Source organism: Pongo pygmaeus, chromosome 14 (assembly GCF_028885625.2).
Source record: "Pongo pygmaeus isolate AG05252 chromosome 14, NHGRI_mPonPyg2-v2.0_pri, whole genome shotgun sequence".
Classification (NCBI taxonomy): Eukaryota; Metazoa; Chordata; class Mammalia; order Primates; family Hominidae; genus Pongo; species Pongo pygmaeus.
In genome coordinates, this window is record NC_072387.2 from 39,238,903 (window position 1) to 39,251,695 (window position 12,793).

The following is a 12,793-nucleotide window of genomic DNA, read 5'->3' on the forward strand; positions in this document are numbered from 1 at the left end:
GAAAAAAAGAGTAATTACTAAGGGCAGCTGCTGTAGCTTTATGGTGATTACTGAACATTGACACGCTGTCATGTTTTGGAACTTTGAGTATTTAATCACTTTGGGATATTCTATTTTCCCCCATCTTGAGTGTGGACAGATGCTGGTGATGTAGCCTTCTGGGCACAGAGCAAGCCTCCCCCTCAGCCTCCACACCAGAAAGGCTCAGCTTCACACACTCCAAGTATGTTTTCTATAAGAACTACACTTTGTGGCTTTCTGACCCAAACATTTTTATACTAAATTACACACAACAAAGTTGTAGCTCAGAGAGGGAACAAATGGCTTATTTAGGCCACCATTTTCTTGAGCCATTATGATTTCACACAGGGCTCCCTTGGCCCTGTAAATTGGCAAGGATTCCATTATTCAACCTGCATACATGTACAGAGACCCTGCTCCGGGCCAGATAGTATTCTGGGTACAGGCAGATAGAGCAGGAAACAAAACAGCTACAGTGATGGACAGGTCAGCCTGCAGCAACGCCTGCAGTCTCTGCGAAGGTAGCTGTATGGGTGAGCAAGTGGCCAGCACTTATTCAGCTCTGGAAGGATCTCCCCTCTTGCCTCTCCCCTGACAACCATCAATAAAACCGAGGAGCATCGGTGGACAGGGGACTTTGTGCCGCCTCCTCTGCCTGTGCAGTTGGGGCTGAACCCAGCTACGAAGTTTGAGCTCACTCTCTCCGGCTCCCTCTCAATTCAGAGCTGAACTGTGGGAAGCTTCAGAGCTCTCTGTTTCAAGGACAGGTTCTCCTCACCTCTCCTAATGGAGGTGCACCAGGGAACTGGCCCTGCTCTGCCCAGGGCTTTGTCCTGGACTTTGCCGTCATGGTCTAGCAAACCCTGTTCAGATTGAGGTGGGTGGTGAGATTTCGAATTTTTTTTGACAGATAGGATTAAGTCTTCTTCCGTGGGACAAGTGGGAGGTAGAGGTAAGATTAAAGATGGCCAAATGTCTGAGTACTGACAGCCACAATCTGGAGATCTAGATTTTTACAGACCACAGGGCACAGTGGCCTCACTAACAGAGTTCCCGGAAGTGATGAGTGTGCCGGGGGCTTCCTGGTTGAAGAGATACTAGCATGGACCAGCTGGAAGCTAATTTTTTGGGCTGGAGTGTGATGGCCTGCACATCACTGCCTCTGTCCCTCCATTGTCACAGCTGCCCCTTGGGAGCCAGCTGAGGCAATCTGTGGTCAGAGTGACTTTGCACAGTTGTCCTGCCTGTGCTCAGGAAGGGAGTTTCTGTGGTCCCTTTGAAACCACAGAAGAGCCCCTCGTATACTTCTCAATGGAGGGGGCAAAACATTCAAATAACTCAGGAGATAACACCACTATTTGTTTTTAACTGTGAGTTTTTAGGCAATCACAAAGATTCAGATGTATGCCCAAGCCTCTCTTTGCAATTCTAATTAACCTCAATGTTGCAACCATAGACCTACCTTACAGAGTTCAAAAAAATATGCAAAAACTCTGCCTTTCTTCTTCCTCATACCCCAAAACGCCATTCTGAACACTTCCTGTTAGTTAAAAAAAGATTTCCATGGTGTTACCAGGCACTGTACACAGTCTGTGTCCCAAGACAATGAGGTACAGTTCCACATGCGCCCATGACTGGGCTGGGCTCTGCACTCTCTCTATACTTTGAGAGCCTGATTTTCTGTGATTGGGCAGAGCTGGCCCACCTGGTGCAATGTCCTCCTCTGCCTTTCAAACATGCTTTAGTCATCAAGATCTTCAAATTTGTAACCCTTTCCAGCTTGATCCAGCAGAATGCAGATTTGGAAAAACAGAACAAGTTTAACATACATGATACTAAGAAACCTGGACCAGAACTATCAAAACTTGGTTTCCCAGAGAATATAGCAAATGGGCTCATTGGCCAATACTATGACACTGGCTTTTGAGAAAAGAAAGCCTTTATTGCAAGGCTGGCCAGCAAGGAGACAGGAGTTGGGCTCAAACCTGTCTCCCCAGTTTGGGGCTTAGGGCAAGTTTTAATTACATGGATGCATTTCTTATGAGTAGCAGGCAGAGAGCCTCCAACTTCTCCTGCCTAGGTACCAGCAGCCTGGACATGATGCAAACCTGGGAAGCACATACTGTATTCGGAGAAAGTGATTGGGAAGAAATGTGAGCTACACTTAGTGATGGCAGATGAAGGATGTCCTCCTGCAGGAGGCTGTTCCACATCTGCTCTGGTTGTAGGGGAAGCTGGCAAGCATTAGCAGCGTCCTCTTTCCCCCAAGACAGGCAGCCTCCTCTAAGTTTTGGTGGCATTATGGCCCTGCAATCATAAGGGTTTGTGAGCATAGTGCTAAGGAGGGAAATGGAGCTGCTGTTACTAGTTCCACCCCAACATACATACACACACTCACAAGAAACCTCAGAAGCACCGTATTGGAAGACTTTTCCATCCAACCTGGGATTTGACAGGCTCTAGAAGCAGAATCATAGACTCATGAAGTTCCCCCAAAGCAGGAATCTTCCTTACAGTAACACCCAACCGCCACCCCCACCTCCACCGGCTGCTTCTTCCTGAACACTGCAGTGTTTGGAAAACTCACAAACTTCCAAGTTTGCCTTTCCTGTTGTTGCATGGATTGAAAGCTTGAGTTGTGTGAAGAATGGCGCTTTCTGCTGTGCTTAGTATTATCTCATATAATCTTTGCACCATTTAATCCTTGCACTCACCCACTCATGCAACTGCCTTTGCAGAGACTGGTGGGGTCGCTGTAGGCTGACCTTTCCTTCACTGTACCTCTTTTGTTCCCTGCTTTATTCCCCTGCACCCAGGACACTGCCTGGCACAAAGACAGGTCTTTATAAGTGTATGCAAGTGAATAAAGAAATATATATTATGATTATTATTTTTGAGACAGTTTCACTCTGTCAGCAAGGCTGGAGTGCAGTAGCGCCATCTCAGCTGACTGCAACCTCCGCCTCCCAGGCTCAAGTGATTCTCATGTCTTAGCCTCCTGAGTAGCTAGGACTACAAGCATGTGCCACCACACCCAGCTAATTTTTGTATTTTTAGTAAAGACAGGGTTTCACCATGTTGGCCAGGTTGGCCTCCAACTCCTGACCTCAAGTGATCCTCCTGCCTCGGTCTCCCAAAGTGCTGGAATTACAGGCATGAACCCAGCCTAGAAATACACACTATTATTTATTCCTGTTTTACAGATAAGCAAAGTGAGTCATGGAGAATTTGGTTGAAAGTCCCAAGGTCAGGAGTCGTGAAGCTGGGATTAAAACCTAATCATCTGAGTTTAGAGAGTAGACACTTGCTCCATGCATATTGCCTCCAATTCATTCATTCAAGCACTCACTGTTCAAGAAGTTCTTTCTTATGTTGAGCTGAAATCTGCAGCCCTATGCCTTTTATCCAGCAGTCCTGGTGCTGTTCCCTAAAATCACTTAGACTGTGCCTGCTCTTTCTGTGTTTACAATGTCAGCTGTAACATCCCCCTCTTCAGCCTATAATTTCTGAAGTCCCTTGCCACTGGGTCTCCTCTCCTCTTCCTGTGTTCTTTCTAAGAACACCTATGCAGATAGGTGTCTTCTGTACAGGGAAGCTGTTCCTGAGATCCGGACATCAACTCTGTTAGAATAATCTACGTCTGAGTTATTTTTTTGAGAACTATGTGTCATTGCTGACTCATATTAACTCTGTGGCTAACTAAAATCTCAAGATCTCTTTATGTTTGTTGAGAAACTTATTTAACTTCTCTGGCCCTCAGTTTCCTTCACTGACCAGTGGAGTGATTGATAACCTCCACCTGTGGTTGCTGAAGGTCTTGCACAAGATGATATAGTTGAAGTAGCTAGCAGTGCCCACGTATGGCAGATGCCTCACAACGGTTTGCAGCCATCTCTCTATCTGTGTCTTTGTCTCTCTCTCACACTGGTTTTGGCTTACTGTTAGCAGCTAGCCGAGATAAGTGTGTTTATGGTCTTTGCATGCATTGTTTCTGTAGCATACTGGAGGATTACAAGAGGTTGGGGAGTGAGGGGGCGGTGAGGAGTAGACAAAGGCAGCCAACTCTTCCAAGTTTAGCTTAGAAGGAAGGAGAGGTAAATCCTAGTTGAATATTGGACTGAAGCAGGTTTGTTTTTGTTTTGTTTAAAGGGTAGGGAAGATCTGTTGGTGTTTCCAGGATAAAGAAAAGGACAGAATATGATATTAAAGATTCTGGAAGTGGGAGAAGGAGCAATGAAATACAGACTTGAAGTCAGTGGCATGGACAGGGTCAAGATCACAGGTAGAGGATGCAGCCTTAGAGAAAAGGAAGGGGCTCGGTTCTCTGAGCAAGGAGGGAAAGAAGAGTGGCAGATGCAGAGAAGTACAGCACATCATGCTGCTGGTTGTAGAAATAACCTCTGACTTTTAATACAGTCATCCCTTGGTATCCCTGGGAGATTGGTTCTAGGACCTCCCTCGGATGCCAAAATTCATGGATGCTCAAGTCCCTGATGTAAAATGGCATAGTATTTGCATTTAACCTACAAAAAAATACTTTTTTTTTTTTTTGAGACGGAGTCTTGCTCTGTTGCCCAGGCTGGAGTGCAGTGGCTCGATCTTGGCTCACTGCAAGCTCTGCCTCCCGGGTTCATGCCATTCTCCTGCCTCAGCCTCCCAAGTAGCTGGAACTACAGGTGCCTGCCACCACGCCCAGCTAATTTTTTTTTTTGTATTTTTTAGTAGAGACGTGGTTTCACCATGTTAGCCAGGATGGTCTCGACACATCCTCCATATACTTTAAGTAATCTCTAGATCATCTCTAGATTACGTGTTTTGTCTTTTTTTTTTTTTCTTTTTGAGATGGAGTTTCACTCTTGTCACCCAGGCTGGAGTGCAATGGTGCAATCTCAGTTCACTGCAACCTCCGCCTCCTGGGTTCAAGCAATTCTCCTGTCTCAGCCTCCTGTGTAGTTAGGATTACAGGCCCCTCCCCACCCCCCCAACAACTGGCTAATTTTTGTATTTTTAGTAGAGATGGGGTGTCACCATGTTGGCCTGGCTGGTCTTGAACTCCTGACCTCAGGAGATCTACCCGCCTTGGCCTCCCAAAGTGATGGGATTACAGGCATGAGCCACTGTGTGTGGCTTAGATTACTTATAATACCTGATAGAATGTAAATGCTATGTAGAGTTGTTATACTGTATTCTTAAAAGATAGTAACAAGAAAAAAATTTATACATATTCAGTCCAGACAAATGGTTTTCTGTTTTTTGGTTTTTTTTAAAAATATTTTTGGTCAGTGGTTGGTTGACTCCAGGAATGCAGAACCCGCAGATACAGAAGGTTGATTATGTGTTCAGAGGCAGGGAATACCACCTTGGGTTCCAGAAAGAAAATGATCAGCATTTTCTGTCATACTCTGGTAAAAACAGATCTTTCGAATCGACAGGTATATTAAACCCTGTGGAGCTGGCTGGGCCTGGTGGCTCACACCTGTAATCCCAACACTTTGGGAGGCTGAGGCGGGTGGATCACGAGGTCAGGAGTTCGAGACCAGCCTGGCCAATATGGTGAAACCCTGTCTCTACTAAAAATACAAAAAATAGCCGGGCGTGATGACGCGTGCCTGTAGTCCCAGCTACTCGGGAGGCTGAGGCAGAAGAATCGCCTGAACCCTGGAGGTGGAGGCTGCAGTGAGCCGAGGTCACACCACTGCACTCCAGCCTGGGCGACAGAGTGAGACTACGCATCTAAAAAAAAAAAAACAAAAAACCTGTGGAGCTGATGAAATCCTACAGGGAGCTTCACGGTGACAGCAAGAGGAGAAACGCATCCCCATATGCCCCGGAGAGTTTGAAGTCCCGGCTGCACCTCTGCCCAGTGGCAGGTTGACTCTGGAAAGTTGCAGCGTTCTTACCTACAGAGTGGGAACAGTACTACCCATTGGATAGAGTGGGTGCAAAGCTCAGTGACGGAATACATGGCAAGTGCTCACCACATTGCCTGGGATGAGGTGGGCCCTTCCTTTATGCAAGAGAGCCCTACAGATACACTCAAAGTGGGCACATTCCTACAGAAGGAGTGTTATTTGTGTCGAAAAGAAAAACATGAAAGGCTTTTATTCCTATACACAATAAAGCACCTCTTTAATGTCTTTTTGAGGAGGATAATATGAAATTGATGAAAAGGAACCCTGTGGTTGGATCCCTGACAATCACATGTATCCCTTTTTTCACTCTTGAAAAAGGAGTAAAGGAATAAAATAGAAGGGGAGGGGGGCAGGGAGACCTTCACGGCCCCCCCACTCCCCATCATCCAATCTATAGTCAAACCCTCCAGACTGTGTCTCCTTGGCATCTCTGACACCCCCACCGCCACCACCCCAGTCGACTCCTATCTTATCCCCCAATCCTGGATCTGATTCTGCTAAGTTCCTGCCACACTAAAGACAGGGTGGCTTTCTGATGACAACATTCCTCTGCTTAAACCTGTCAGTAATTCCTTGTAGCTCTTAGACGGAACTAAGTTCTGAATTTCTTCACACGGCTCTCAGCAAGGTCACAGTCGCCCTGCTAGGTCCCAGGGGCAAATCTCAATGGTCATCTTCTTGAAGCCCTGGCTCAGTTATTACTTTCTCATTGAGGCTCACGACCCCACCTTCTTGCGTGCATCAAACGGCCCCTTACCATGCTCTTCTTTCGCCCATAGCTCAGCACACCGTATCATTTTAATTTATGTATTTTGCTTACTGTGGATGATCTGTCTCCTCCTCTGCTGTCCTCACCAGAGCATCAGTTCCTCAAACCAAGGCTCTTTGTTTTGTTCTTGGATGCAAACTAAATGTCTGGCATGTGGCAAGTGGTCATAGATACGTGTCATTGAAGGAACGATTCATCACCTCCCTCTTTGGCCTTGTCTGTGGTTCTACCAAATTCCGTTCCCTCCCCAGTGCCCTCCATTCCCCCTCCTTTGTAGAGCGGCCCCTCCCCGTCCCTCTGCTTGGCTAATTTCTACCTGTTCTTCAGCTTTTATCTTAGATGTCATTCCCTCAAGGAATCCTTCTGTCACCCAACATGGAATTAAGTTGCCTCCTTTGACCCTGAAAGCACCGTGTACTCAATCTCATCTTGGCGTGACTTGCTCTGCTGTGTGGAATGTCTGCTTTCCTTGCTGGTCTATTCCTTTAGACTGTAAGATCCTGGAAAGTGGAGGCCGTGCCTTGCTCACGACTGTGTTTCCAACACCAAACACAGTGTTCAGTAGAGAGCAGCTGCTGAGTACATTTCTGCTAAATGACAGTTGACAGAGGACATTTAGGGCTGTTTGGAGGTCAAGTCAAGGAGGCATTTAACATTCTGGTAAAACAAGAAAGTAACAGCCTCCTGAACATGCCCACGATGAACCAGATGCAAACCTTTTCCCTTGGCAGGATTCTTTGCCCATAAAGTGGAGCACGAAAGCAGGACCCAGAATGGGAGGAGCTTCCAGAGGACAGGAACACTTGCCTTTGAGCGGGTCTACACTGCCAAGTGAGTCCAAACCCTGATGTTGCTAACAAGTGGGGGCATGGGCAGGGGGGCCTCCTTCTAGGAGTGATGAGCACCCTTAATACCACATGTCTGTCTGAGCCAAGTTTCTGAGCACCAGGGAGGTGAGGAAGGTCGGACTTCACCAGAGAGGCTTTGTGGACACCCTTTATCATCTTAGTGAGTGCTAGTGTCAAAAGAAAGGGAGTGGGGATATGGGGCACATTGGTGGAGGGAGGTGTGATCTTCTGCAGCTTCAGAAAGATCTGAGAGAGTCATTTGGTTAGAGAAGTTGACCTATTTCCTGTGGGTTTAGACCAGGGGTGCTACTGTGAACACCAGCCATGACTTACCAGTCACCTTCAGAAGCCACAGGTACGACACGCTGGTGACAGCCTTCAATTCACCCACCCCTTGCTCACCTGCAGGTGGAAGTCTGGAGGTGACACCACTGCATTTTCTAACACAGGGGCTCCTTGAGCAACTAGAACAAGAACAGAAAGAATGGGGACATTAGCAAGTGCTTTCCCCCCTCTCATTCTTTTCTTTGAATAAAAAGGCTGTTTGAAAACACCTGAGTGGCTCCTAAAGATGGGTGCAATCTATTCGGGATGCAAATCTGAATGAATGTTATTCAAATGCTCCTCTCTCCTTTATGCAGAGTGTATTTCAAGGCTCAGGCAGTGGCAGGTGTGCTGGGGACTATGGACTACGGACTAGGGGCCTGTCACAGAGGAAGGCCTCATGCTGGAGAGCTAAGGGAGGAGCTGGCCTTCAGTTCCATGCCAGGAGCAACTTTGATGTTCCCAGGGATCCTTCCAAAGGGGGGAGTCATGGTCACCCACGAAAAATGCATTCAGAATGCCATGAATGGTGCAAACTCAGGACAAAAATTCACACTGCAGGGTTGGAGTCCCTGGGCTTGCTGCTGGCACCATGGGAGGGAGGGTCCCCTTCAGGGGTACCGTTGGTTTCCTGTGAATTAAACTGGCTTCAAGTGATCTCGACTGAACAGGCCTACATCACATTCACTGATATACTTTCTCTTCAGTCCTTCTCCTCATCTAGGTATTTTTAATTGTTTCAGTGAGGTGTAGGCATTAGGGAATTGGAGGGGGCGTCTCCTCTGTTGCAGTTTTTCATTGGCTGCTTTGCTCCCTCAGCTCCGAAATTGCTGGGCCACTCTTGAACGCATTAGTACGGTAGTCACAGGCTGATTGCCTGGCCCCTTGCCCTTTTTGGGCATTTTCCCTTTCAGACAGCCCCTGAGTACTCACAGTGCTGCTACAGCGGGCCACCTAGATCTCCCTCTTTGTCCGTGCTCCCACCTGCTCTGGGCTCCACTCCCTTCTCCCAAGCACTTCCGTCCAGGGCTATTCCAGCAGTCTGAGCTCAAGGAAATCCTTTGCTAAACTGACTATAAAGAGGTTTCTATTTTAACATCTAGGCCTTCCATGTATTAATTCTCAGAATCAATTTAAGATGTTTAAAGGTGTAATTTAAGACATTTAAAAACCATTTGGAGGAGAGTACAGAAATTATGTCAGTTGCTGTCAGCCTCTTTGCACCATCTGCAGAGAAAGATACTAGAGTCCCGCCTCGGACACATCCACATGCAAGAGGTGCAAAGAAGGTGTCTTGGATGAGGCAAGGTCAAAACTTCTCCCCAGATGAAATCCAAAGGAAGCATTCCTACTCTGCTATATCAGTTTGGAAGGAGAAACTTCTGCCAGGTGACTGCATTCTCACTGGTCACATTGTGTTCCTATGGACTCCTCAGCTCAACCAATTTGGAGAAGTTATGGTGCAATTTCACCATATCTGGTTAGAAGTTAAGTTTCCATTTTGCAGGCAATGAAGAAGAAATGGAGCAGGCCAGGCTGTGTAGTTTCTGCCATGTGCCCCCAGGAGTGAACAGCTCTGTTTCTAAGAAGCCATGGTGGCCGGGTGCGGTGGCTCACGCCTGTAATCCCAGCACTTTGGGAGGCCGAGGCAGGCGGATCACGAGGTCAGGAGATCGAGACCATCCTGGCTAACACGGTGAAACCCTGTCCCTACTAAAAATACAAAAAATTAGCCGGGCAAGGTGGCAGGCACCTGTAGTCCCAGCTACTCGGGAGGCTGAGGCAGGAGAATGGCGTGAACCCCGGGGGGTGGAGCCTGCAGTGAGCTGAGATCGCGCCACTGCACTCCAACCTAGGCGACAGCGAGACTCTGTCTCAAAAAAAAAAAAAAAAAAAAGAAGCCATGGTGCTTATACCTGGCTCGTTAGTTGCCAGCCTCCAAATTGCAGAAGTGCCCATTGGTTGGTGGCTGTGCTGTGTCACTTGGGAAGGTCGTTTGGAAGCTCCACAGTCATTGTGGGGCTCCAGAGATAAAAAAGCATAAGAGGAGAGTGGAAGGTGATTATTGCTGCTTGGGCATCCCCACTGTGTGGATGCTTCAGCCCAGCTCTCAAAACCCACGGGTCTGTACACTCAACCTCCATGAGAGGGAAAGAGAAGGATGAGGGAGGGGAGAGATAGCCATGGAAAGGCAGGAACTAAGCAGGCAGGGTGGAGAGTTTTCTGTAAGATAAAAACTGTCTGGACACTGCTGCAGTTCCGTTATAAAGACCACTTCCTCCCTGGGCCAGCAACATATCTGTGTGCCTGTCTGGGTTGTAAAAAGGGTCAAAGATCAATGCAGCAGGCAGCTACATGCTGGCAAAAGCCAGAGGCAACTGGTCTGTTTGCCTGTGCCAGGAAACCACTGGCAATGGGGTTGTGTGTTATTCTAGGAGAAAGTCGTCCCAGCAGCAGCTTCTCCAGGGGCATCCAAGAGCACTGAAAAGGGTTGCAAGATGACCCATGAGGCTGCAGGAAGAAAAGAACATGCATTTAATCTTGCTATCTGAAAAGTAAGAAATGAAGCTTTCTTCATTTTTAATATACACATGGACAGTAGTACGTGTATATAGTTTATATGCAAATATACTTGTTATAAGGTTGCATGCTCAACATTTTTGGTTGATGGGGTGTGGGATCATAAATGTTTAGGGACCATAGCTATCAAGGAAAAATAGCATGAAGGATAAATGATACTGGTGGATTAAAAAGACAGATGCATGTATTTTTAGCATAAAACACAACTGCTGACTGATACAGATAGCTCAAGATTCTGGGGCAGCTGCTGAACAGATACACTAGCCAGTGTGGCTCATCAGCTCAGACTTGGCCTTAATTAATGGGCTGTCCCTCCACCCATCTCCCATGAGGGCAGAGCTGAGTCAGGGTTTGAGAGCTAAAAGGAATTGGACCTGGACTCTGTTCACGTGTATATTTTAATTCTGATCAATTCATTCTTTTGAAAGACAGAGTCACACTCTGTTGCCCAGGCTGGAGTGCAGTGGCACAATCTTGGCTCACTGCAACCTCAGCTTCCCAGATTCAAGTGATTCTCCTGCTTCAGCCTCCAGAGTAGCTGGGATTATAGGCACATACCCCTATGCCTGGCTAATTTTTGTATTTTTAGTAGAGATGGGGCTTCACCATGTTGGTCAGGCTGGTCTCAAACTCCTGACCTCAGGTTATCCACCCGCCTTGGCCCCCTAAAGTGTTGGAATTACAGGCGTGAGCCACCGTGCCTGGCCTGTTTACGTGTGTAAAACACAGTTTAATGTCCTATTCCCAGCCAATGAGCACGGCTAGAGCAGCCTTGGTCAAAGTTTGGTTTTTGGAGAAAAATCCTTGTTAGCCGACCTAAGATTCCTCTTTGTGAGTGTAAGCACAGGTTGCAGCGAGGAGAAGTGTCTCTGGAGAGGTGTAATTTTCTAAATGGATTACAAGTTCATGGACTTTTAACAGTTGTTACAGGGGATAACAAGTTCTTTATAGACAGACTTTTGAGGACGTTTAAGGGTATTCTGATTCTTGGTTTTCTAAGAGGGGAATGTATTATTTAACTACAGACACCCCTACCGCCTGCTTTTTGCAGAGTGTATCAAAACATGTTTTTGGAATACCACCCTCATGTCGCTTCTCCCTGTATCTCTTATCTCTTGGTGTCCATTCTAGACTCACTTTCTTTCTTTCTTTCTTTCTTTTTTGAGATGGAGCTTCACTCTGTCACCAGGCTGGAGTGCAGTGGTGCAATCTTGGCTAACTGCAACCTCTGCCTTCTGGGCTTAAGCGATTCTTGTGCCTCAGCCTCCCGAGTCGCTCGGATCACAGGCATGAACCACCATATCCAGCTAATTTTTGTATCTTTAGTAGAGACAGGGTTTCACCATGTTGGCCAGCCTGATCTCAAACTCCTTACCTCAGGTGATCTGCCTGCCTCGGCCTCCCAGAGTGCTGGGATTACAGGCGTGAGCCACTGGTGCCTGGCCTAGACTCACTTTCAAGTGGCATAGACTTGTAAAATTATTTAAAGGTGATAGGTCTACAATGATCCTGTCAATTAGTATTGACACTATTATTAATAAACTGTTATTAATTATATTTACTTACTTTAAATTAATCCAAACTAATTAACAGAACACTAAAGAGTTTCTATGTTTTATTCCCAGAGGTGGAGGAAAATGAAAGGGAATATAGCAACGAATTCTTTTCTCCATAAAAACATGAATAGTGCAGCACTTCAAGTTGAACATAGCACAGCGAATTGTTGCAAGATCTGCTGAGTAGCTCCTATTTAGACCTCAAGGAATGAGACTCAAAATGGGTTCGTCAGTTCTGTTTCGCAGAAAAAAATGGCGCAAAATTTCTCAAAAGAAAATCCATAATAATAATAATTTGTCAATAGGAAAGACATTTCCACTGGGGGTTAAGAAGGAAGACATTGGAACAATGATAGCCACCACTTATTGAATGCTTACTGTGAGCCAGGTTGCACTTCACCTTGTTTCATTCTCACAACAGTCTAGGGAAGTAATTACTAACGTCTCCATCCACCTCTTGTAGATGAGCAAATTGAGGCTCAGTGAGGCTAGGAAATGCACCCACACTCACATAGCCCATAAGAGGCAGCCATGGCAATGGGCCCAGATCGTGTGAACTTCAAAGACTGCATGAGTAGCCACTGGACAGCTGTCATGGCTAGAGCCACTTGAATTCAGCTCAGCAGCAGCTCCCTCTCCAGGAGGGGCACATAAGCTTGCAGCTTTGGGTAGAAGCTGCCCTCGAAGTCCTGGATGGAGAGAGGGACTGGCTTGAGCCAGAGCCAGGAACAAGGCTCTGAGAATATTCTGGAAATCCACAGGAGGAGCCCATTTTCTTACAGC

General features: G+C 46.8%; 1 protein-coding gene across 5 annotated transcripts in view; it reads left to right on the forward strand.

Annotated features, from left to right (window-relative positions):
- The window catches only part of ALOX5AP (arachidonate 5-lipoxygenase activating protein), a 52,382-nt gene that overhangs the window by 24,351 nt on the left and 15,238 nt on the right, over nucleotides 1-12,793 (forward strand). For all 5 annotated transcript variants that reach the window (XM_054446585.2, XM_054446583.2, XM_054446584.2 and 2 more), the window contains one exon: nucleotides 7,434-7,533. In XM_054446585.2, the coding sequence (XP_054302560.2) occupies nucleotides 7,434-7,533 (100 nt within the window). The remainder of the gene's footprint in view (nucleotides 1-7,433; nucleotides 7,534-12,793) is intronic.